Source organism: Jaculus jaculus, chromosome 1 (genome assembly GCF_020740685.1).
Source record: "Jaculus jaculus isolate mJacJac1 chromosome 1, mJacJac1.mat.Y.cur, whole genome shotgun sequence".
Lineage (NCBI taxonomy): Eukaryota > Metazoa > Chordata > Mammalia > Rodentia > Dipodidae > Jaculus > Jaculus jaculus.
Window position 1 is genome coordinate 83,252,460 of NC_059102.1, and position 27,259 is coordinate 83,279,718.

General features: G+C 39.5%; 1 protein-coding gene across 5 annotated transcripts in view; it reads right to left on the reverse strand.

The window, feature by feature from the left end:
- Positions 1-27,259, reverse strand: part of Ttc39b (tetratricopeptide repeat domain 39B) — a 170,709-nt gene that overhangs the window by 16,429 nt on the left and 127,021 nt on the right. For all 5 annotated transcript variants that reach the window (XM_004658434.2, XM_045152182.1, XM_045152184.1 and 2 more), the window contains 8 exons: positions 13,359-13,464; positions 11,884-11,949; positions 11,069-11,177; positions 10,392-10,459; positions 10,233-10,292; positions 8,290-8,451; positions 7,657-7,748; positions 5,924-6,050 (listed from right to left, as the gene is read on the reverse strand). In XM_004658434.2, coding sequence (XP_004658491.2) covers positions 5,924-6,050; positions 7,657-7,748; positions 8,290-8,451; positions 10,233-10,292; positions 10,392-10,459; positions 11,069-11,177; positions 11,884-11,949; positions 13,359-13,464 — 790 coding nt within the window. The remainder of the gene's footprint in view (positions 1-5,923; positions 6,051-7,656; positions 7,749-8,289; positions 8,452-10,232; positions 10,293-10,391; positions 10,460-11,068; positions 11,178-11,883; positions 11,950-13,358; positions 13,465-27,259) is intronic.

Here is a 27,259-nt window from a genome sequence, read left to right on the forward strand (position 1 = left end):
ACATACCTGATATGGATTTTAAAAACAAAAAAATATATATACAGAGTAGGTCAAAAAGTACATACATGGTTCAAGCAGCTGCTGAGGAGATGTGGCATGAGACAAGGCTTAATGATGACCCTGATAGGCTGACAAAGCCATTAAAAAATAGACCATGGTTTACATAAAGACCCAAAGATGTTTTGGATATACCAGGACTGTACAAGGGCTACCATGGAGTACACTGCTGGCCTAGGATGAATGTTTTCCCTGGCTATTTTGCCTACCTGGAGGGGCAGAATTAAAAAATCCAGAGACTATCAGTCACTGGTTAGTATTAAACTTAACTATAAAAGTCTGATGTTTGTTTGATAGTTGTTGACTTTACACTGTTCTAGTTTCTCCTTGCTATACCTTATACCAGTTAAAAATGTTTACTCTGTACGTTTATATGTTAAAAATATTTAATTTGTTTGATTTTACAGGACTCAGAGCTAAGAAAAAGAACTTAAATCTCAAAAAAGACTTAAAACTTTGGAACTATCTTAAGTTGTTCAAGATTGTTAAAACCTTTAAAACTGGAGTAAGTAAAATTTACAATGCATAATGGTTCTATTGCAGGCCAAGGGCAGAATGTGGTAGTTTGATGGCCCCATTAATATATTAATTGTTCTATTAGTTCGTAGTTTGGATCTACAGCTACCTGGCTGGAGGATGTGTCACTGGGTGAATTTTAAGGTGTGGTGGTGAATTTAAAATTCCAATCTAAAAATATACAAAGTGCCTAGTTCCACCTAGAGTTACTAAAGTGTGTTATATATTGCTTTTGACTTGTGGACTTTCTCTGTCTGCCTGGTCCTTTAAGAGGAGGCCAACTTCTTCTACCATTATAGAACTTCCCCTGGATCAATAAGCTTCAATAAATATCCCTTCCTCCATAACTGTACCTGGTTTAAAAGTTCATCTCAGCAAGCATAAAGCTGTTTACAACATTATTCAACGTCTTTTTATTTTCACAAATAAAAATGTATACATGTGTGTTGCCTTGGTTGCTAATGACCTTGAGATTTAGTGTCATTATTCCCTCTTGTTTTATTTTATGCCTTTTGTCTTTTATACTATGATGTGCTTTAGTAAATACCTTATTTTACTGAAAAAAATAATTTATTCACTAATTTCATAAACATATTAAGTTCCTACTAGTATATAATGTTTTTAGAATTAAACACAGATACAGAAGTAAAATAATATTTTAAGCTAACACTATAAACAATTCTGTGTTTAATGTAAATTTTTGTTGTTACTTTAACTAAGGGAACATATTTTAAATGTCTGTTAGTTGTTTATGTAAATGTTTCCAAGCATATCACCAAAATGAACATTGCAGTATTTTACAGGCTCAGGTTCTTTTATACCATTAAAAACATGCGTTGGTCCAGTAATGCAATCCAATATGCAGAAAACATATTCATTTAAAGGCCATATGGCTGAATGACAGCTCCTGAAAATGTAAACTAATGACTTATCGTTGCAGATTATATTTAATGGGCTAACAGATGAGAATTTTTTTTGGATCAAAAGCAAATGTGGTTTTGCTTGAAAATATTTTTCTAATGTTCCTGACAGCGCAGTTCATATTTTGAAAGGTATACAATGAACAGGGTCATTAACATCTTTGTAAAAATAAGTGAGTTTCACATATGATAGAAGCTGGATGTGGTGGTGCACACCTTTCATCTTAGCACTTGGGATGCAGAAGTAAGAGGACTGCTGGGAGTTCAAGGCTAGCCTGGGACCACAGAGTAAGTGCTAGGTCAGCCTGGAATAGAGTGAGACCCTGCCTCCAAAATACCAAAAACAAAATAAAAAATGTTAAATATAAAAGTGATCACTTGAAAAGTGGCTTGGTAGGGCAACAGCAGGAATGAGAAAGCCCTTCAGGCAGAATTGTGTTGAGTTACTTTATGGCAATGAAAGCTAAGAGCGTACTACCCTGTCTTTCATTTGGTATGTGAGTTTCTTCCTGCAGATACAGTAACAGCTCAACTCAGTAACTAATCAATTTTTTTAACTGATGACAATGATGTTAAAATGTTTTTACTAATGCCTTATCAAAAGGAGGAAAACCTAAGCCAATGATTTTATGAAAAACAGGCTTTTGGTAAAATATCTAAATACCACCAATTCAAGCCAATTTCCTTGTCCCACGGGCCTGAACAAGGAAGGGTAGTGATTCTTAGCAGTAAAGCAGTATGCACTTTTGTTCAAACCAGCATCTAAGTACTACTGAAGGAGAATAGGAGTAAGATAGATTATTTATAGGTAGTCATCCAGGGACAGAGGTCCAAGGAGATGTCATCTTGCCTACCTGGCAAGACTCGCTGATTCAGTGTCATCCAACATGGCTGCAAGCAATTCTTCAACAGGGCTTTCCACTTCTTCTTCAGCTTAGCTCAGCTGTGGGCTGGCCCTCCTAAGTGACCTCTTGAATTTACCAATCAAGCCGCTCTCTCCCTTACATACCAGTGTCTAATGACAAGACTCATCCCAGTTGGATGTCTGACCCATATAAAGTCATCTAACCACATGTGCAAAACTCTCTTCTCTTCTCTGGATATACACATGTAAGTCTCTCTCACATCTCTTCTCCTTCTTCCTGGCCTGACTGGGAAAGCAGAAGGTTTCTTTTTGTCCGTGTCCTTTCCTGCCTTGTTTTGGTTACATGTATGATCTCTCTTTAAGCTCTGAGTCCTTTACTATCTCTGTCTTTTCTGATCCTCTGTGTGAGGAGAATCTTTGTATTTGGGCTCTTATGCTTTGCCTTCCGTGTGTGTGTGTGTGTGTGTGTGTGTGTGTGTGTGTGTGTGTGTGTGTTTCTCTATATGAAGGAGACTTTCTCTGCATCCCCCCCGCCATTCCCAGCAAGGCTTTTGGCTTGGGACTTCCTGCTAGCCTTCCCTCTAGATCCCAACTCTCCCTAAAATAAACCTTATAATTCATAATTGACCCCTCTCTGAGCCCACATTCTCAATTCTTTGTGAACATGACCAAAAGTTGGAGTCCATGGGCCTGGGACCTCCTGAATCTTTATGAAATTTAATCCATCCCTGGACGCCAAATCCCACATCATGACTGTACACAAATATGACAGCTCAGTAGTTAAGTTCTATGAAACAAAAAAACTTTCCCAGTACAAATCAGCTAATGAAAATGAACCAGGATGCTGGAGAGATGGCTTAGCAGCTAAGGAGCTAGCCTGCAATGCTTAAGGACCCAGGTTTGACTCCCCAGAAGACATGTAAACCAGATACACAAAGTGATACATTGTGCACAAGGTAGTACATGCATTGAAAGTTTGGATGCAGCAGCTAGAGACCCTGGTGTGCCAACTTTCTCTCTCATAAAGAAAAAATTTTAATAAAATAAAATAAATGAAGAATGGAGCTAAACCTGATTGAGAAGGCAACAACAGATTTACCTTGTTATCTGGGAGAGGGCATATTTGGTTTTGGTGAGATGCATATTTTGGTGACTTGCACATAATTATGTTTTGTTTTGCTTGCTTTGTTTTTCAAGGTAGGGTCTCACTCTAGCACACACTGACCTGGAACTCATTCTCTAGCCCCAAGCTGGCCTTGAACTCACAGGAATGCTCCTACCACAGCCACCACACCCAGCTCCCCCCCCCCACCCAGAGGTAGGGTCTCACTTTAACTTAGGCTGACCTGAAATTCACTACGTCATCTCAGGGTGGCCTTGATCTCACAGCAATCCTCCTACCTCTGCCTTCTGAGTGCTGGGATTAAAGGCGTGCGCCACCACACCCAGCCAGCTTTTGTTTTTGATGGGCTTGGTTGGTTGGTTGATTTGCTGTGGTCATATTATTATCTCACTCCATCACAGTCTAATGCTGGTGACTCAAGGGACACCTAGGCCTAAGTACTAGTTGTTGGCTAGGTCTGACTTGACACCCATCAGGGGCTGCATTTTTATTTCTCATAGAATACATGAAAAATTTCTGTAAGTAGCCAGGTGTGGTGGCACACACCTTTAATCCCAGCACTCAAGAGGCAAAGTTAAGGGGATCTCTGTGAGTTCATTAAGAAATTTTAAGTCAAAATAGTGATTTCAGAAAGTCAGCCTCATTTTTGCATATATCAAGAAATACTTTAGTAATTATAATATGCTATCTTGCTGACTCCCAAATATGGTAGAATTTCACTGTCAAATCACTTGTTGTGATTTTAGGGTATGGCAACACAATAATTACCTACACTTGAGTAAATTCTAATATGGATGCTTGAATGAGTGACTGACTAGCCCAGCCTGTTGGATGAGAAAATTCACTATATTTGTTTCATGATATAGTTAAAAATGACCCTGCATTTTGCTATTGTCTATAAAATTTTCAATGAGACCATGAAATTAAAAATACTGATTAGTGTACATTTCCAGGCCTTATTTTCTGGATTTCTGAAAGAGAACCAAGATTATGGTTGTCTTCAAAAAATAAAGAAAAAAGAAACTTTGGGCTGGAAAGATGGCTCAGCAGTTAAGACATTTGCCTGCAAATCCTAAGGATCCAGGTTCAATTCCCCATTACCCACATAAGACAGATGCACAAGGTGGCACACACATCTGGAGTTTGCTTGCAGGGACTGGAGGCCCTGACATGCCCATACTCTCTCTTAAATAAATAAATAAAATGTGAAAAAGAAGAGGGCTGGAGAGATGGCTTAGCAGTTAAGGTGCTTGCCTGAAAAACCTAAGGACTCATGTTTGTTCTCTCTCTCCAGATTCCATGTAAACCAGATGCACAAAGATGAGGCAAGCACAAGGTCATACATGCTCACTAGGTGGCATAAGCACCTGGAGTTTGATTGCAGTGGCTGAGGCCCTGGCATGCCAATTTTCTTTCTCTCCCCAAAAGAAAGAAGAAAAAAAAGAAAGAGAGAGAGAGAAGGGAAGGAGGGAAGGAGGCAGGGAGGGAGAAAGGGAGGAAGGAAGGAAGGGAGGAAAGGAAGGAAGGAAGGAAGGAAGGAAGGAAGGAAGGAAGGAAGGAAGGAAGGAAGGAAGGAAGGAGAGAGAGAAAGAAAATTTAAGTCAAACTGTGTTTTTCACAGAGGCTTGGCCAAAATGCAAGGTGATCAAGAGTGAGCTCCAGCTGGACTAAGGCCCCACCAGCCCCAAGGCTTCAGAAAGGCTTCAGAGAAGTAGAGATACAGCTAAACTGAGCTGTCCTCTACTTGAGAAACAGACCAAATGTCTAAGGACTAGTGCAATATAAGAGGATATGAAATTGCTCATGAATAAATTTGTATTAATTACATGTTGAAATAACAAAATTTGCACATACAGTTTAAACAAAACTATATTTTGGGGAGAGGGGAGTTAATTCAATTCATTTTCAATGAAGTCAACTTCCCCCTCTATGACTAAACTTCTTTATCTATAAAATGAGACTAATGAAACTATACTTATTGTGAGAATAAAACATAATATTGTTTTGTTTATTTTTATTTATTTATTTGAGAGTGATAGATACAGAGAGAGAAAGAGGCAGATAGAGAGAGGAGAGAATGGGCGTGCCAGGGCTTCCAGCTACTGCAAATGAACTCCAGCCGTGTGCACCCCCTTGTGCATCTGGCTAACATGGGTCCTGGGGAATGGAGCCTCAAACCAGGGTCCTTAGGCTTCACAGGCAAGCGCTTAACTGCTAAGCCATCTCTCCAGCCCAAACATAATATTTTTAACTAGCCTTTACCACAGTGCCCAGAATATACTAACCAGTCAAAAAACATTAGCTCTAATTTTCATTTTTTGTTAATTTAGAAATTATTTCCTAACACAACTTACAGTGGTTTTTAACTGAAGTTAAATATGCTTCCTGATACTCAATAATGAATTCATCTCTAGCCTGCAAACAATAAATGAAAGCAGATACCAGGGCTGGCAAGACGAGCTTCACAGGTGCAGGTAAGGAGGGGGAGTAACGCCGAGCCTTCCTCACAGCAAACTTCTCTGTCGGAAGAGATTTACCAGCAATCCTCTGCTTCAGGCCATCCACCTGTCTGTGAAGAGTCCGGCAGCAATGGAAAGTCAGTAAGCATGTGTGTTACTTATACCTGTGCTTTTTATGCTGCACCCCAGACCAGTAGCATCAGTAACACCTGGGAAGCTGTTCAAAATGCAAATTCTCAGACTCCCCTTAGACCTGAAACAGCAGTGCTAGAGGTGGGAAGGGCAATCTGGATTCTGGTGCACATGCAGGTGATCTGGATACACTCCAGTGAGAAACACTGATAGCAATTCCCTCTCATTAGCTTAGCTCATGTCTTCTGTCTATCAAAAATGGTTCAGAAAATCTAGGTATAAAACTATCAATTTCCTTAAGAAAGTAGGTATTGGAGACTACTGCCCTGCCTAAATGTTGCTGACAGCATGCTAGACCAAGAAAAACACCTTGAGTCAAGAATATTTATAATGAAGCCGGGAGTGGTGGCTCACACCTTTAATCCCAGCACTCGGGAGGCAGAGGTAGGAGGATTGCCATGAGTTCGAGGCCACCCTGAGACTCCATAGTGAATTCCATGTCAGCCTGGGCTAGAGTGAGACCCTACCTTGAAAAATCAAGAAAAAAAAAAAGAATATTTATAATGGCAAAGCCATATAAACATGTATGCTAATGTAAGTTGAGGAATATGGCTGCTCCTACCCCAAATTAGATCAAGAAATTAAATTCTAACCACAGTCCACCATGCTATTTAACTTAGTCAAATTCCTTCTTAGCAAACAAACCCTTTATCTTAAAACAACATACAATAAAATCAAGTAAGTTCTCTCAAGACAGTTTGTAAAAGTGGTTATTTGTGATGCATTTGTAAGCCTAAGAATTAAAAACACAGTGGACTAACTAAGGCTCAGAACCACTGATCCATGGAGACAGAGTCCTCTTGCTCACCCACTTTACTTTCAAGTTCCCCAAATTGTCTTATATCTTGTTTAAGCCAGCCATCCCTCTTCAGAATTCTATGAGCCCTGCTGTGCTGGACACTGCAAGCAGGAAAGAATATGAAGCATTTATCCAGAAAGAAGAATGAAACTAGTACATTTCCTGTCCATTTTTACAGCTGGTATACAGATCAATGGCATACTGTGACTCAAAAGAAAGTTACCTTAATATATAATTTGAGAAAGCTTCCCAAGCCCAGGTGATTTTGGAAATAATCATTTTAGAACATACATCACATTTGCTAACTACACATCAAAATTTAAAGAAATTCCAATTATAAAATTCACAATCACCTGAAAATAAAAAGAGGATAGAGAGACTGCGTGTTCTTTGGAGCACTTCCTTAGGCATGATTTTAGTTGTGTATGAACAAGTTGCTGATAAAAGCTTCAATGAAATATCCAATTGTGTCACTTAAAGAAATAGCAAGGTGAATTAAAAGAAAAACATGCCAGTTGCAAAGCCCCAGTGATGAAACTTTAATTCTAGAACACATACATTCTTACAGTACCCAGATGCACAGCACATCTCAAAAATCTTGCTACAAAAATGCTGTTTTGATTCTACGCTAACTGTGCTACTGGAAGTGAAGCACAACAGTGCGCATGGTCAAAGGTGCACCTGCGTGCCTTTCTGTACTGCTGCAAAGACAGTGTCATGCTCACCTGAACAAAGCGACCACACTCTCATTTGTTACTGCCACATCCTCTTCTGGAAGCATGCTCAAAATGGCAGCTTTCAAGAATACATACGTTGCCTTGAGGAAAAGAAAAGGGGCTCAGTGGAGAATATCTATAAGGTACATGACATTTCAACCCTGTAATTCAGAAATGACCTATAAATCTTCCAGATAAAATGTGAAGAGGCATCAAGGAAATAAAAGGAAATGAAGTCTTAAATTGCCTGTTTCCAATGGCAATAATGCTTTTTAATTATAGCCGTTTTCCTATTACAGGACCATATCACACATGGATGGAAAAGCGGGCAGAAGGAACAAATGATTATTGTCTCATTCCTTCCAACTTCTCATAAATGGATCAAAATTAACTTTAATTATCACAAAAACCTGGTCACTGGAATATTGGGAGGTCAGCAAAAATTATCAAGACCATAGTAAGACTTTAAATATACATGCAGTTCTTACAGAACTACTCCTTGATAGAAAGAACCTTCGGAGTGGCTTCTAAAGCATGTAATGCAGAGGGTAGGGTAGTCCTATCGCACACCTCTAAGGCAGGAAAACTCCAGACAGTCCGGGCCACTTTAGCAAACCCATCAATGAAAGCACTACACTTTACCTTGGACCATTTACTTTCTTTGCACAGAAGATCTGAATAATAATACGCCTGCATCCAGTTTTGTTGGAATATGTAAATCCACATAAGCTCCCAATAGCAGAGATGGTGGAACTGTTTCCATTCTTCTTGAACTGAAATGCATTTTCGAAATATCTCTTGAGCCTATAAGTCAATTGCAAAAAGCTGATCATCTAGATATTAGAGAGATAATAACCTAATGGGAAAATATACAAAATACTTTGTATAAAAAGAACAAATTATTACTCAAACTGTTCAATATGGTATTATGCTCCTTGCCTCACAGACATTAGTACAGTTAAGTTTTGCCTTTTTATTTAACTCTATGACAGAACCTTGGCACTTTAAACTCTTTCCATACAAAAAATTTTATAAAATTCTATAAGAAAAAGACAACTCAATGGAAAAATCACTAAGAATATAAACAGGTAAATCAGAGGGAAAAAAAGACATATAATGACATATATGTGTCTATATACAACAAAAAAATTATCAACTGGTTAGCAAAACATTTTTAAATTGAGCTGAGGATGTAGCTTAGTGGTAAAATATTTGTCCAGCATATACAAGGTCCTAGGTTCCATCACGAGTATGATAAAAATAAATGAAAATTTCAGTTACTGAAGTGGGGAGATAGCTCAATCAGTAAAGAGCTTGCCTTATAAGCATGAAGACCTGAGTTCAATCCTTAGAACCAATATAAAGATGCTGGGCATGGTGGTGCACACTTGTAATCCCAGCAATAGGGGAGGCAGAGAGAGCAGATCTCTTAGGCTTGCTGGCCAGCCAGTCTAACCTACTTGGCAAGTTCCAGGCCAGTGAGAGAGACCATCAAAAACAAAAACAAACAATAAAACGATGGATGACATTCTTGAGGAATGATACCTGAGGTTGTTCTTTAGTCTCCACATACATGCGCCTATACACACACAAGCACACATACATATGTATGAAAATTCAATTTTTGTTTGCTTTTTTCTAGCCCAAGCTGGCTTCAAACTCCCAACAATCCTCCTACCTTGGCCTCCTGAGTGCAGGGATTAAAGGCGTGTGCCATCACACCAGGCTTCAATTATATTTTATATAGCCATCATACTGGCAAAAATTAAACACAGAGAAGTTTCAAAGTTGACAAAGGACATTGGAAACACAAATTCTTCTATTTTCACAGATGTTTAAAGGTGAAAGAACCTTAAGTAATGCAGGCAATTTGGTTACATTCATCAAAATATCTGACTCAGAAGTTCTAATGATCAGAATCTGTCAAATCAATATACCAGAGCACAGAAATGTGCTCACAGTGAGGACTGTTTGCAGTGGCACACTGTCTGTCAGCAGTAGACTACTGTCTTAAGTATAGAATATCCATTCCATGGGTGAAAACCAGCCACCAAAATGAATGGAGGGAGATCTAAATGTACTGATCTGGAGGAAACTCCAAGGTATATTATAAATAGAAAACAATAAATCACACCAAAAATGTGTTTGATCTCATTTGTGTCCAAGAAGATTTTTGTGAGCATATATGTACATAGCTCCTCACTCTTCAAGGAACTTGATAACGGAGTTTCTTTCAGGAGGAACTCACCTGTGGAACAGTGGAGTTATATAGGAGCTAGGTTCCCAAGTCAGTGTGTTATGTGGAAACTAATAGTCAAAGGCTTGGGGGAAATCCTTTAGACTGTTCATCTGTTATTTTACATTTCTACCCTGAACTGCTTCATGTACTCTGTGTGTAAACAGGCAAGTTACTAAATATGGCAGGATATATACACAGTAATATTTGGACTTTAAAAATTATACTGCCTTTGTATTTTTTTCTAGTACACATAGCCAGTTTTACTCATATTTATGATGCAATGCAACTTCACTAGACACTACATACTATCCCTGTCACCCTCACCTTAAAAAAAAAAAAGGGTTACCTTTTCAGCATTCCCCTTCAGCAGCTCAATTCGGGCATGATAGAACAGCATGAGTGAGCCCTGTGGAGAAAGGAAAAGCCACACTGTTCAGCTGGGTAGCACTGGCTGATGAATCTCAGTGGGAACACGTAACGGAAATAAAGGAAACAGGAGGCGTACATTTGGAAACTGCTGAAGGAAGGGCGCAAGGAGACTCTCAGCTTCCACAACATTCACTTCCCCTGTACCTGAAATGTAACAACAGGCATGGTGTTCATGACATAGGAGACTCATGGAAAAGATGAAACTATTATTCTATCACTTTTTACGACTGAAAAGTTGAGAAAAATCCCATCTATGACTTTAAGAGAGCTCCTGAGAATGGAACTGGCTATCTTAGATTCACAATTTAGAATATCTAGAATATCTACTTGGTTTTTCTTTGTTATTTTGTTTCACTCTTGCCCAAGCTCTGTAGCCCATGCTGGCCTAACTCATAGAAATTCTCCTATATCAGCTTCCTGAATGCTAGGAATATAGGGATGAGTCACCACTCCTGAATGGATTTTCTGCTTTTAACAGCAATACTAACTTATTTTACCCCCAAACTTAATTTTCTAACATGAATGTGCTAAAAAAGACTACCTTAACACAGAAATTTTATCTGAGAATAGATTTTTAAAAAGCATTTAATAAAAGAAACCAGTCAATTATCTCAGCCAAATGTCACTATAAAAATATTCATTTTTACTTCTAAAACCTAAAAAGTAGACAGGTAAAGACTACTAACTCTTACTAATATTCTAAGCTCTTACTCTTTCAAATCAAAGACAGTCAGCTTTTACTGAAGATCTTACCAAGTATCAGGGAGATGTACGTATGGAAAGCTAGGATGGTAAGGCAGCACAGTGGAGACCTCATGCTTCGTCCTGACGCACCTTCCCGTAACTGCAGGAGGCCCAGATCCTATGTAAATTAAATGATGAGTTACAGGAGGAGAAAAATAAGACTGGGTCATTTATTTAGAATTTTCATCTGCTAATTTATATATCCACCCCTCCATGTCATTGGAGTTTTCTTTGGGAGCTTAAAATAGTGGTGGTACTTAAAGCGAAACAAGCTTTACATTTTAAACTTGCATATGACAATCTTACAAGTCCTCTTATAGTTATTGTGATTCCAGGGAGAGAAAAGGGGCTTATTTCAGAGAAATGCTGTTTTTCTCTGGTAAAAATACTAGCATATGAAAACATACTGAGTTGCTAGAGAGGTGCCTCAGTATTAAAGGTACAAGCAAGGCCCTGGGTTCGATCCTGGCACCACAAACCCCTACTGAGGATCAAGTGCAAGGCATGTTATATTAGGCAAGAACAGGTACGAGTCCATGTCTGTATAGACCTTGGCATCCAATAGGGAAGACATGATCACTTGGTTTATTAGAACAGGACCAGCACTGTCAGAAAGAAGAATAAAAGATTTTGAAAGGTATGAATGCTTGAGCCTCATATGGGAAGTCTAGGGGATGCTCTATAGAAGACATAATACTCATCTCAAACCCAAAGAACAAAAGAACTCAAGGGAACATTAGAAAAGAAGCTGGGAAGGGGGGAATGTTCAAAACAGAGACCAAAAGAAATCTGTTCTGTCAAGATTTAGATAAAACTACATTTACCCTATTTCCAGAGAATCCAATAAATTCAAGTAATCTGATGATCCTGGCTGGTAAAAGGGACAGCATCTGTAGGAAGAGAGACATATGTGAGTGTGATTACATAATAGTGGATCCAACTGCAGATCAATGGTACTCTACACATTTAAATGTTCCTGTACAATTAAAAAGCACACTTAAGCCACTAATATGTCTCATAAACAAGGGGAGAGAAAAGGCTTGGCCTTTCTATAATAGTCTAAACAGTGGCTCAGCTCTATACATGAAATGATGAAAGGACAAGTAAATAATTCCTAATTGTATGACACCAGACAAGGTTGGTTTCTTTCTCCTTCCTCCTTTTCTTTTTTCTTCTTTTCCCCCTTTTCCTTATTTCTTTCTACTTTTTTAGACAGGGTCTTATCCATAGCCCAGGCTGGCCTCAAACTTGTAGTGACCCTCCTGCCTCACAGCCTTTCAAGTACTGAGATTGCAAGCATGAGCCCCCATGTCCAGGCCAGATAAGGCTTTTTTTAGCTTCCTTTCCTAGACAGCAAAAATCTTGGGTATTCAGTGCACCATGTAGGCACCTGGGACTCCCTGAGGGACTGTGGGGCAGAACCTTGGGCAATGCACCTAGATGCTTGGCCATCCACGTGGTTATACACCAGTTCAAGGGCTGGGGCCAATGGTTATGACTATATAATCAGGCACTTAGAGGAACATGGTTGAAAAGTACCTAATGGGGGGAAGAGGCTTAAGGGTATGTCTCTCTTAATAGATATAAAGTGAAGACCTCTGCATCCTATGTACAAGATGAGGACTTTAGCAACCAATTGGGTAGGATGGTGCTTTCCATGCATACAAATCAGCCACTGACCATCACATATGGACTCACAAACAACATGGCTATGTGTGGTCAGTATGCCCATATGGATGATTCTCTTCACTACTTCATTTTTGTATCAATTCTAGTTGAGCCTTCATAAAATTTCAAAAGTGGTATGGAATGTGTCAGGTTCATACTTAGTCCAGATCTCCCCAAAGATCATGTTTCATCACTCTCCCACATGTTTTTCAATTCCAGTACCACCACTGTTACAACAAGAATACTCTTGGCATGAAAATGGAACAAGAGCCTCAGCCCCTCATTCCTAAAGCCTTAATAGTCCCTCACCTGGAACAATCCAAAACTACTCAGACAATGTGCAGAACTATATACCATATACTGGCCAAAGCCCCCCTGGGTCACAGGACAGGGAGACTTGCCTACTCCAGCCACTCATCAACCAAACTGAAGCTACTCTGAACATGTACAGAACTTTGTAACACACTGGCAAAGCCTCCACTGAGTTACAACACAAGAAATCTGGTCCACTCTAGGCGCTCATCAACCAAACACAGGTGGAGGTTGAGGATGAAGCACAAATATATGAGAGAAGCCACTAGAAGCCTTGCATTCTATATAGGTTCTAGTTTCTGTGTAATTATTTCCTTACCAAATTAAAGGCCCCTGTTCCAAGCTTTACACCTCCTTCAAACTCATAGAAGAATTCTTGTTCAAGTTTGTTCTTCTGAATCACATGCAGGATAGAAAGACATTCTCTGGATTGAATAAAAAAAGGTTAGACCTTAAGTTGCCCATGACTCTAAGAATAAATATAAAACCAAATTTTGTTCTTGTACACTATAAATGTCATTATCCAAATGAACACAAAAATTCCTAAATGTTTGATAGTATGCTGAATTCACTCTTAAAGTTACTAGATAATAAACTCACTAAGGGAAAATGAGACAACTATTTTTACAGTATCATTTTACAGTATTAAAGGAAAGGGGGTCTTGGAACCAGCCAAGATGCCCATCGACAGACGAATGGATAATGAAAAGGTTGTATATATACACAATGAAGCTCTAAGCAACAGTATGAAAAAAATGAAGCAGTGAAATTTGCAGGAAAATGGATGGATTTGAAAAGAATCACATCAAGTGAATGACTCAAATTCGGAAAGACCCAAACTGCATGCTCCCTCTAATATACAGGTCCTAGTATATAATATCTGTATGTATACAGAGGTGGGGCAAGTGTGAATTAAACTTACAAAGCACAGAACTGTTACCAAAAGTGAACATAAAGAAAAGAGCTGGAAGAATGAGCAGGGAAGGACAAAAATATACATGTGATACAGGGGAGAGGAAAATTAGGAAAAGAGGGAGAAAGGAGAAAGAAAATTTAAAAATTATATTTGAAAATGCTAGAAAGAATGATATTTAAATCTCTATGTGCCAATTTTTGAAAGTCATAAATAAAAAAATGTTTAAAGGGGGGCTCAACAACTAGGAAGCTCAACCTAGGAGCCAGAGGTCCATGGGGTTACAATCTCATAGCTTTCTGGCAACATTTTACAGAAGAGTTACAGGAGTGCTCAGGTCTCAGCCACATGCACACTTCATAGCCCTTCCTTCTATCCAGAAACTAAGATGCCACTGAGAAGAGATTTCAGTTTTAATCTAACTGCCGTTGCCTCACTCTGTCCAGATAAGCTAAAGCCTATCATGACTGGAAAAGACTGAAAGAATAGAGAAAATTCTAATTGCAACTGTCCTATTTTCTTCCTACTTTTTCTTGATCTTTTCTATTTGGGGAGAGAGGAAGGGTGCTGGGGAATTGAGCCCACGGTCTTACACATTAGGCAAGTGTTCTACCACTGAGCTACATCCATCACATCATCTTCAAAAGGCAGACAATCAAAGGAATACAAAATAAAACAATGACCAAGATATTCAGATTGGAAATAACTGGGAACTGCTTATCAAACTGACAACATACTTTTGAAAAGGTAACACAAGGGTGTGGCCAGAAGAACAACACTAGCCTATCATCCATGAAGTCCTGGGCTCCACCGTCAGTACCACAAACAGCAACAACAACAAAGTAGTGAAATGTAACTGTAGCTGGGTATGGTGGCACATGCCTTTGAACCAAGCACCTGGGAGACTGAGGTAGGAGGATTACTGTGAGTTCCAGGCCAGTTAGAGACTACATAATAAATTCCAGGTCAGCCTGGGTTAGAGAGAGACCCTAGTTCGAAACATAAAAACAAACGCTAAAAGAAGAAAAACCATACACCATAACGAGATACCATGTACCACCTAATATGATGCAACTATATAAAGACATAGCTTCACTTATGATGCCTTTTAGCTGAATTCCTTTAACCGGGATCCAGCAACCCAGTGGACCTAACTTCTACTCAACAAGCAACTTAACAGCCTAGAGGGATCAATTTAACTTTAGACCTACTTATCTATGGGCATCCATGTTGTTGTTTGCCCTGAGCCACTATATCACATTTCCATTTGCATAAAAAAACCACCATGGTGGCATATAACTATAATCTCAGCATTCAGGAGATTGAGATAAAGGATTACCAGGAGTTCAAGGCCAGCCTGGGCTACACAGCAAGAGCCTGTCTCAAGATAAACAGATAGACAGATGAGATACTAAGGAGAGTTAACAACTAATCACAAATCCAAAGTCCTAGGTTAGATCCTACACAGAAGGGGCATTAGTGGGACAGCTGAAGAACTGTAAGGGCAGTAGAGTGTAAGAATAGTACATCAATGTTAGTTTCTTAATATTCCATCTGTGATTTTGTAGGATATTATACTTGTAAATCTGAGTAAAGGATGTATGAAAACCGTCTATAATAATTGTATAAAATTCTGTGTATGTATGTGTATGCGCTCATGGATGCATGTGCCATGGCACACGTGTGCAGGTCAGAGGACAACTTTTCAGATGGGTTCTTACCCTCTACCTCATGCTCTGGCTGTCTTCTCTCCTCTCTCCTCCTCTCCCTCTCCGGTTGCTAACTGCTGAGTTCTCCTGCTCCCACCTCCCATCTTACCATCAGCATAATGGGATTACAAAAGCCTACATCTGCTGAAGCATGGGGTCTAGGGATGGAACTCAGGTACTCAAGCTTGATTAGCAAGAGCTCTATGTACTGAGCCATCTCTCTAACCCTCCTAGTAGAAAATTCATTGAAAGAAAAGCTTTTTTAAATTTTTTTAAAAATTATTTATTTATTTATTTGAGAGCGACAGACACAGAGAGAAAGACAGATAGAGGGAGAGAGAGAGAATGGGCGCGCCAGGGCTTCCAGCCACTACAAACGAACTCCATACGCGTGCGCCCCCTTGTGCATCTGGCTAATGTGGGACCTGGGGAACCAAGCCTCGAACCGGGGTCCTTAGGCTTCACAGGCAAGCGCTTAACCGCTAAGCCATCTCTCCAGCCCTTTTTTAAATTTTAATACTATAATATACTTTTTTGTGTTCTTTGATAATACTTTAATTTTTTTAATATTAACTCTATATGGAAATTTTATTAATGATTTTTGCACATGTCCAGCTAGCACGAGGCACTTATTAATGAATTTTTTCTTAAATGAACAGTTTTAGGCCAGGAAGATGGCTCAATCATTAAGATATTTTGAAGCACAAGCAGAAGGACCTGAGTTCCATCGTCAGTACCTATGCAAATGCATGCACTCATAATCTCAGTGCAGGGGGTGGTTGGAGTCTAGAAGCTCCCTGGAGCGTACTGGCAAACCTAATCAGTGAGCTTCAGGCCAAAGGGGGATGTTGTGTAAAACAATAACTAAGATGGACTCATTACATGAGAATAACACCCAAGGTTGTCCTCTGGCATATACATACACACATGTGCCTGAACACACACATATACGCCACATATACAGACATTCTCTCCCTCCCTACCACTTCTCCCTTCCTCCGTCCCCCACCCCCACACACACACATACCACATGCAAAATAAAAATTAACAAATTGAAAAGGTATATTTTTTAAAATTTTTATTAGCATTTTCCATGATTATAAAAAAAATCCCATGTTAATTCCCTCCACACCCCCCCCACTTTCTCCTTTGAAATTCCATTCTCCATCATATTACCTCCCCATCACAATCATTGTACTTACATATATACAAATCAACCTATTAAGTACCTTCCTCCCTTCCTTTCTCTTCCCTTTATATCTCCTTTTTAACTTACTGGCCTCTGCTACTAAGTATTTTCATTCTCACGCAGAAGCCCAGTTATCTGTAGCTAGGATCCACATATGAGAGAGAACATGTGGCGCTTGGCTTTCTGGGCCTGGGTTACCTCACTTAGTATAATACTTTCCAGGTCCATCCATTTTTCTGCAAATTTCATAACTTCATTTTTCTTAACCGCCGAGTAGAATTCCATTGTATAAATGTGCCACATCTTCATTATCCACTCATCAGTTGAGGGACATCTAGGCTGGTTCCATTTCCCAGCTATTATAAATTGAGCAGCAATAAACATGGTTGAGCATGTACTTCTAAGGAAATGAGATGATTTCTTTGGATATATGCCTAGCAGTGCTATAGCTGGGTCATAAGGTAGATCAGTCTTTAGCTGTTTTAGGAACCTCCACACTGATTTCCACAATGGCTGGACCAGATTGCATTCCCACCAGCAGTGTAGAAGGGTTCCTCTTTTTCCACATCCCCGCCAACATTTATAATCATTTGTTTTCATGATGGTAGCCAATCTGACAGGATTGAGATGGAATCTCAATGTAGTTTTAATCTGCATTTCCCTGATGACTAGTGACGTAGAACATTTGTTTAGATGCTTATATACCATTCGTATTTCTTCCTTTGAGAATGCTCTATTTAGCTCCATAGCACATTTTTTGACTGGCTTGTTTGATTCCTTATGATTTAACTTTTTGAGTTCTTTGTATATCCTAGATATTAATCCTCTATCAGATATATAGCTGGCGAAGATTTTTACCCATTCTGTAGGTTGCCTCTTTCCTTTATTCACTGTGTCCTTTGCAGTGCAAAATCTTTGTAATTTCATGAGGTCCCAGTGATTAATCTGTGGTTTTGTTGTTGCCTGAGCAATTGGGGTTGTATTCAGACAGTCTTTGCCAAGACCAATATGTTGAGGGTTTCCCCTACTTTTTCCTCTAGCAGTTTCAGAGTTTCAGAGTTTCAGGTCTGATGTTAAGGTCTTTAATCCATTTGGACTTAATTCTTGTGCATGACGAGAGAGAAGAATCTATTTTCATCCTTCTGCAGATATATATCCAATTTTCCCAACACCATTTGCTGAAGAGGCTGTCTTTTCTCCAGTGAGTATTTTTGGCACTTTTATCGAATATCAGGTGGATATAGCCACCTGGACTTACATCTGGGTCCTCTATTCTGTTCCACTGATCTACATGTCTATCTGCCAGTACCACGCTGTTTTTGTTACTATGGCTCTGTAGTATAGGTTAAAATCATGTATGGTGATACCACCAGCCTTATTTTTATTGCTCGGTATTATTTTAGATATTCAAGTTTTTTTGTGATTCCAAATGAATTTTTGGATTTTTTTTTTATTTCCATGAAGAATGCTTTTGGAATTTTGATAGGGATTGCATTAAATGTGTAGATTGCTTTTGGTAAGATTGCCATTTTCACAATATTGATTCTTCCAGTCCAGGAACAGGGGATGTTTCTCCACTTTCTAGTGTCTTCTGCAATTTCTCGCTTGACTGTTTTAAAGTTCTCATTGTAAAAAAAAAAAAAAAAAAAAAAAAAAAAAGTTCTCATTGTAGAGATTCTTTACTTCCTTGGTTAGGTTTATTCCAAGGTACTTTATTTGTTTTGATGCAATTGTGAGTGGGAGTGATTCTCTGATTTCATCCTCTGTGTGTTTGTTGTTAGCATATATGAAGGCTACTGATTTCTGTGTATTTATTTTGTATCCTGCTACATGGCTGTAGGTTTTGATCAGCTCTAACAGTTTGCTAGTAGAGTCTTTAGGGTCCTTTATGTATAGAATCATGTCATCTGCAAATAATGATAACTTGATCTCTTCCTTTCCAATTTGTATCCCTTTTATGTGTGTCTCTTGCCTTATTGCTATGGCTAAGACTTCTAAAACTATATTAAATAAAAGTGGGGACAGTGGACACCCTTGTCTTGTTCCTGATTTTAGTGGAAAAGCTTCCAGTTTTTCCCCATTTAGCAATATGTTGGCTGTAGGCTTGTCATAAATAGCTTTTATTATATTGAGATATGTTCCTTCTATTCCCAGTCTCTGTAGGACTTTTATCATGAAGGGATGTTGGATTTTGTCAAATGCTTTCTCTGCGTCCAATGAGATGATCATGTGATTTTTGTCCTTCAACCCGTTTATACAATGTATTACATTTATAGATTTGCGTATATTGAATCCCTGCATCTGTGGGATAAAGCCTACTTGGTCAGGGTGAATGATCTTTTTGATATACTCTTGTATTCTGTTTGCCAATATTTTGTTGAGAATTTTTGCATCTATGTTCATGAGGGAGATTGGTCTGTAATTTTCTTTTTTTGTTCTATCTTTGCCTGGTTTTGGTAGCAAGGTGATGCTGGCCTCATAGAAGGAGTTTGGTAGAATTCCTTCTTTTTCTATTTCCTGGAAAAGCTTAAGAAGCAATGGTGTTAGCTCTTGCTTGAAGGTCTGGTAAAATTCAGCAGTGAAGCCATCTGGGCCTGGGCTTTTTTTAGTTGGGAGATTATTGATAACTGTTCAGCTCTCCATGTTTGTTATAGGTCTATTTAAGTGATGAATCTCATTTTGATTTAATTTAGGTAGGTCATATAAAATCAAGGAAATCATCCATTTCTTTCATATTTTCATACTTTGTGGAGTATATGCTTTTATAGTATGTCCCTATGATTTTTTGAATTTCTCTGGAATCTGATGTGATGTTATCTTGTTCATCTCTGATTTTATTAATTTGTGTCTCTTCTTTCTTTTGGTCAGATTTGCTAAGGGTTTATCAATCTTGTTTATCCTTTCAAAGAACCAACTCTTTGTTTCATTAATACTTTGGATTGTTTTTTTTGTTTGTTTGTTTCTATTTCATTAATTTCTGCCCTAATCTTTATTATTTCTTCCTGCCTACTAATTTTTGGTTTGCCTTGTTCTTCTTTTTCCAAGGCTTTAAGGTGAAGCATTAGGTCGTTTACTTGCGAACTTTCTAATTTCTTAATATAGGCACTTAAGGCTATAAATTTACCTCTTAGAACTGCCTTCATTGTGTCTCAGAGATTTTGATATGTTGTGTTCTCATTATCATTTGACTCTATAAATTTTTTGATTTCCTTCTTGATTTCCTCATTGACTCATTCATCATTTAGTAGTGTATTGTTTAGTTTCCATGATTTTGTGTATGCTCTATAGCCTTTCTTGCTATTGATTTGTAGTTTAATTCCATTGTGGTCAGATAGAATGCAAGGAATTATTTCAATTTTCCTGAATTTGTTAAGATTTGCTTTGTGTCCTAGTGTATGGTCTATCTTAGAGAATGTTCCATGTGCTGCTGAAAAGAATGTATATTCTGCAGCCTTTGGATGAAATGTCCTGTATATATCTGTTAGGTCCATTCCTTCTATGACCTCATTTAGTCCAGATGCCTCTCGGTTTATTTTTTCCCAGGATGAGCTGTCAATTGATGAGAGTGGGGTGTTAAAATCACCCACCACCACTATGTTTGGTGTTATCTGTGACCTTAGTTCGAATAGTGTTTGTTTGATGAATTTGGGAGCCCCCATGTTAGGTGCATATAGCTTTAGGATTGTAATGTCCTCCTGTTGGAGTGTGTCCTGAATCAATATAAAGTGACCTTCCTTATTTTTCTTGACTAACATTGGACTGAAGTCTACCTTGTCAGATATTAAGATAGCAACCCCTGCTTATTTTCTAGGCCCATTTGCTTGAAACACCATCTTCCAGCCTTTCACCCTAAGATAATGTCTATCCTTTGTAGAAAGGTGAGTTTCTTGGAGACAACAAATTGTAGGATCCTGCTTTTTAACCCAGTCTGCAAACCTATGTCTTTTCGTTGGGCATTGAGGCCGTTGATATTAAGATATATTATTGAAAGGTGTGTATTTATGTTTGCCTTTTTTTTTTTTTTTTTGTGGTTCCGGTTCTACCTGTGCTCTTTTGTTAACTAGTATTTGAGTATTGCTTGCTTTTCTAGGTTCCTTATATGTGTGCTTTTCCTTTTCTTCAGCATGGAGGATTCTATCAAGTATTTTCTGTAGAGCTGGTTTTGTCTTCAAATACTCCTTTAACCTGCTTTTGTCATGGAATGTCCTTATTTCTCCATCTATTTGAATGGATAGCTTTGCAGGGTAAAGTAACCTTGGTTGACAGTTGTTATCTTTCAGAACTTGGAATATAACACTCTAAGCCCTTCTGGCTTTAAAAGTTTGTGTTGACTAATCTGCTGCAATCCTGATGGGCTTGCTTTTGTAGGTAACTTGATTTTTCTCTCTAACTGCTTTCAATATTTTTTCTTTGCTGTGTGTGTTTGAAAGTTTGATTATAATATAGCGAGGAGAGTTTCTTTCCAGGTTTTGTCTGGCTGGGGTTCCAAAGGCTTCCTGTATCTCCACTGGCACCTCTTTCCCAATCTGGGGGAAATTTTCTTCTATGATTTTGTTGAAGACACCTACTATGCCTTTGGAGTGGAATTATTCTCCTTCTACTATGCCCTGAATTCTTATATTGGATCTTTTCATAGTGTCCCGAATATCTTGAAATTCCCACTCATACTTTTCTATAAGTTTGTCTGTCTCTTTGTTGGACTGTATTAGATCTGCCACCTGGTCTTCCAGCTTAGATATTCTGTCCTCTCCTTCATCCATTCTACTGGTGAGATTTTCTACAGAGTTTTTTATTTCATTAACTGTGTTCTTCATTGCTAGTAATTCTGACTGGTTTTTCTTTATTATTTCTATTTCCTTATTTATGTCTTGTATTGCCTTCTTTATTTCATGAAATTGGTATCCTACATCTTCTTTGATTCCTTTGATTTCCTCTTTGAGTGCCTCTTTGACTCCTTTGATTTGTTCTCTGACTTCTTGGAACATATTTACAATCATTCTTTTGAAATCTTTCTCAGGAATATCCTCTAACTCGTTCTCACTGGAGGTCAGTTCTGATGCATTAATACTTTTAGGTGGATTTATATCGTCTTGCTTTTTCATGTTTCTTGTGTTATAATGTTTATACTTTTGCATCTTGGATTAAGTTAATGCTTGGATTTTCTAGCTAGCTGGGTATTCTTAGCTGTATCAATTGAATTGATGTCATATATTTTCAGGGTAGGAGCTTAAGGTGTTAGGCATGGCTCTTAAGACTCTCAGTATCTACAAAGGTGCTCCGAGGGGTTGAGTTTCCCTGCTATGGGAGTATTCAAGTAGGCTGAGTGGAGTAAAATACAGGTAGATTCTAAAAGTTAACTAAACACTGTACCCATTCAATCAAAAACAGCCCCAAGTATGTATACCAGAGTAGTTATTATAACAACCAGATCCTCTGTTAACAAAGAAGTTAAGATTTCTGGTCTATTGAGGGATCCAAGTCAGCTTGTGACCAAGTGAGACCCTTCCCTGGTGCAATCCCAATTATCTTGGATGATTTTGGTCTCAGTCAAGTTGCTGCCTGGTCGTCGGGCTGCTGTTCTGATTTCTGGAGCTGGGCACTGGCTTTTGCTGTGGGGCAAACCGGGCCTGGCAACTGTGGCCCTGCAGATTTGCACCCCCGCTGCTGGAACTGCTGCTGCAAAAGCTGCCTCTGCTGGGTCTGTCAGCAGCTGAAGCTGCTGCTGCTGGGCCCACCGCTGCTGCTGCCTCTGCTGCTGCAGCTGCTGTAGCTGCCATTTCTGGAGCCGCTGCTGCTGCTGGGTCTGCCGCTGCTGCCGCCGCTACTGGGTCTGCTGCTGCTGGGGCCGCTCTTACCGGTGCCAGAGCCGCTGATGTTGCTGCCGGACTCTGCTCCTGCTTGGGTCCCGCTGTCAGCCCAAGTTGGTGTGGCTGGGTCCTGGGACCGCTGCTCTGTTTGCTGTAGCTGGGCACAGGCGGTGGGGGAGGGGAGGGAGACGGAGCTGCTCTGGATCTCTCACTGTTCTTCCACCTCGTCGTTTGCTCCTCCGTTGCTCACTGCCGCTCTCCCTTCACGTTTCCTGAGTTGCGGAGAGCTCTGGTGTGAGTGGAAGCTCCCCGCACCTGGCTTTTCCTGCGGCTGGAGCTGAGTCTGGCTGCTTTCTGGTGCGCCGCCACTGCGGTTGGTGGAGCTGCAAGGGCCGCTTTTGCGGGCTCTGGATCTCTTCTACTTCTCCGCTGCTGCTTCAATTTCCTATACACCTCACTTTTTAGTAAAAGTGTGTATTTTGCTGAGATTTTTGGTCTTTTTTCCCCCCTGGCTGCTTTGGCGTGGTACCTTGCTGCCATCTTAACCGGAAATCTTGAAAAGGTATATTTAAAAATGAAGTTTACTCAAAGAGTTATCTTTACTATTTTGAGGGAGATCTATGTATTTATAGAAACAGAATATTTTAATTTATAGCTAAATATTATTTATATCATATATTCTAGATGAATATTATATATAGCTAAATATAATATGCATGTAAGAACATGTGCACACATTCCCATGCATATATAGCCAGTTTCAAAGCCCTATCATTATATTGGTAAAGATGTCTTTGATATTACAGGACTATTTAAATTGTTTGGTCTTTTAAAGTTCTGATGATTGGAAAAGCAATCAACTTTTTAACCTTCTTTCCTACCTCCTAAAAATATTTGGAGAGAAAAATCTAAAAACAATATGGTAATTTCCCAAATCAACCCCTCTTGCAAGATATTTGTAATGGATTATACATTTTTCCAATGACTATGAGTAAAAGCACTAAATTATGGTTCTGTCTCCAGTAATGATATTTCTTTCCAGTAATGGTAGGAAATTATGTTAGATTTATCCTCCTACAGGTAAAACTCATGAACTCTGAAAAAAACATACAAAAGATAAGATACTTAAGATACTTTTGCAGGCACCGAAAACATAAGAAGACAGGCAGAAACTCAAGAGCAGCTGGATTTGAAAGCAAGGAGTAACTCAAGAATGAACTTTGGGGAGCTGGAGAAATGGCTCAGTGGTTAAGATACTCTGCCTACAAAGCCTAATGACCTGAATTTGATTCCTCAGTACTCACATGTGGTGGTTTGATTCAGGTATCCCCCATAAACTTAGGTGTCCCGAATGCTCAGTTTCCAGCTGATGGAGATTTGGGAATTAACACCTCCTGGAGGCAATGTATTGTTGGGGACGGGTTTATGGGTGTTATAGCCAGTTTCCCCTTGCCAGTGTTTGGCACACTTTTATTCTGTTGCGGTGTATCTGATGTTGGCCAGGAGGTGATGTCCATACTCTGCTCATGCCATAATTTCCCCCTGCCATCATGGAGCTTCCCGTCGAGTCTGTAAGCCAAAATAAACCTTTTTCCCCACAAGATGCCCTTGGTGGGTGATTTCTGCCAGCAATACGAACCTGACTGCAATACCACATAAAGCCAGATGCATGAAATGGCACATGCATCTGGAGTTTGTTTGCAGTGGCTAGAGGCCCTGGTATACCCATTCTCTCCCTCTCTCCCCCTCCCTCCCTCCCTCCCTCTCCCTCTCTCTCACTCTCTCTCTCTTTGTCTCTCTCTCTCTCTTTCTGTGTCTCTTCTTGTAAATAAATAAAAAATATTTTTTAAAAGGAATGAACTTTGCATCTATGCAGTACCTGAAAGTACACCCCAGATCACTCAGCGGCATGCACAGAACTCAAGCAGAAAGTCGCAGCCTCACTGGCTTAAAAGTCAGAGTTCAAAGTTCAAAACTGCCAGAGGTACTGGGGGATCATCACGTAATTACCATATATATGAGAACCACACTGAAGGGAACATCAAAATCTGTGTGTTAACTCCATCAAATTCTTGGCTGAGTGAACAGAAACTAAATGAGTGCTGGACAAGGTCCATGGAAAGATGGGGACAAGAGAAATACTGGAGCACTGATCAAGTGCTCTTCATTCCAAGACTAAGAATTTATAGCCTATGTCTAGACAAATTAAATACTTCCTAGATGACAGCTCAGAGTCCCCCAGAGGAAGGATAACAAAATCCAGAGTCTCTATGATATATTAACAGAGTAGAATTAGAGAATAAATGAGAATAAATGGGAAAACGTGACACAGAGTCAAGACAAAAAGCAATCAACAGAAACTGATGCCAAGATATCCAACATGCTGGGATGATGTCTAATCTAAAACTAAGTAAAGTAAACAGCCCCTGAGTAACCTCCTGAACACACACTGACTGGCATGTACAATTCAAGTCTCAGAGGAAATGAAAGAGTAGAATGGTGTAAAAAAATGGGGAGAGAACTACATGAAGACTAAAGTTATTAGTACAATAGGAAACTTCCTCTTGGATACCAGTATACAAGATATAACCCCAACTAAGAGAGGTGGACAGTCCAGACCAAAGTACCCAGTAGAATATGGAGAAAGCTGAATCCAAAACCACTGGCTCTGGCTTGTGAATCCCAAAGCCAGAACTAGGTTACCCCCTACATGAAGCAGTTGGCCAGAGCAACCCATAAGGTCCCCAAAACAATGCTGGCCATTGCCAAGCACTTGGTTACCCAACACAGTTAAAAGGTAAGATACCACAGGCTGCTATTGTAGGACACCAAGATACCACATGGGAACTGAGAGGAAAGCCAGTCCTCTCCAGAAGAAATAGAGAAGATCATTTTATACTGATGAAGGGAACAACTGTGAAGAGGACATAGTAATTCTAAACACCTGCACACCAAACATGGTAGACTAAACTTTGTCAAGTTAGTACTACCAGAGGTAAAGATAACCCAAGCATAATAGTGATGGCTTCAATATGCTGTTCTCACCAACTGGCAGGACATCCCAAGAAAATAAAAACAGAGAAACTTAATGACATCATAAATCAATTGGGCTTGACAGACATCTAAGAACATTTCATCCAAACATTTCATACTATTCATTCTTCTCAACATCACACGTAGATCAATTTAACAGGACAGAGTAGATATAAACCCACACAGACACAACCATGAGATTTTGCAAAGGATGCTACAAATACACATTGGGAAAACAAGACAGCTTCTTTTACAAATGGTGCTGGGAAAACTGGACATCCACTTGTACAGGAATGAAAGTAGACCCTGATCTCTCACCCTGCACAAAAATCAAATCCAAATACAGCAAAGGCCTCAATATAAGACCTGAAACTATCAGAAGAAAAAGTAGGGAAAACACTTCGAGATAATAGGCAGAGGCAAGGGCTTTCTCAATAGGAGCACAAATGCTCAGGAAATAAAGCCAACAATCAATAAATGGGACTTCATGAATCAAAAAGCTTCTGTACAGCAAAGGAAACGGTTAATCACGTGAAGATTCTCCCTACAGAATGTGAGGACATCTGTCAACTATACATCCAATAGAAGATTAATATCTAGACTACATAAAGTATTAGAAAAAAACTAAACAAGAAAAAAACTTAATCAAAACATGAGCTGACCAGACAGTTCTTAAAAGAAGAAATACAAATGGCCAATAAACACTTTAACATTCAACATCCTAAGCTACAGGGAAATGCAAAGTAAAACCACTTTGAGACTGTATCTCATTCCAGTCAGACTGGCTATCATCAAGAGAAGAGATGGCAGCTGTGCATGGTGGTGCACACCTTTAATCCCAGCACTCAGGATGTAGAGGTAGGAGGAACATTGAGTTCGAGGCCAGCTTGGGACTACAGAGTAAATTCCAGGTCAGCCTGGGCTAGAGTGAAAACCTACCTCAAAAAAATAAAAACAAAAAGAGGGGCTGGAGAGATGGCTTAGCGGTTAAGCGCTTGCCTGTGAAGCCTAAGGACCCCGGTTCAAGGCTCGGTTCCCCAGGTCCCACGTTAGCCAGATGCACAAGGGGGCGCACACGTCTGGAGTTCGTATGCAGTGGCTGGAAGCCCTGGCGCGCCCATTCTCTCTCTCTCCCTCTATCTGTCTTTCTCCCTGAGTCTGTCGCTCTCAAATAAATAAAAAATGAACAAAAAAAATATTAAAAAAAAAAAAACAAAAAGAGGAGAAGGGAAAGAGAGAGACAAGGAGGAGAGGAGAGGATGGCCACAAATGCTGGGAAGATGTGAAGAAGGGAGACTGACTCATTGTTGATGGGAGTGGAAACTGGCATAGCCACTGTGGAAATCAGAGTGCAGGGTTCTCAAAAAGCAAAAATGGGCTGGAGAGATAGCTTAGCAGTTAAGGTGCTTGCCTGCAAAGCCAAAGGACCCAGGTTCAATTATCCAGGACCCACATGGTGGCACATGCATCTAAAGTTCATTTGTAGCAACTGGAGGCCCTGGCACACCCATTTTTCTTCCCTCCCTCCCTCCCTCCCTCCCTCCACCTCTTACTCTCTCTCAAATAAAT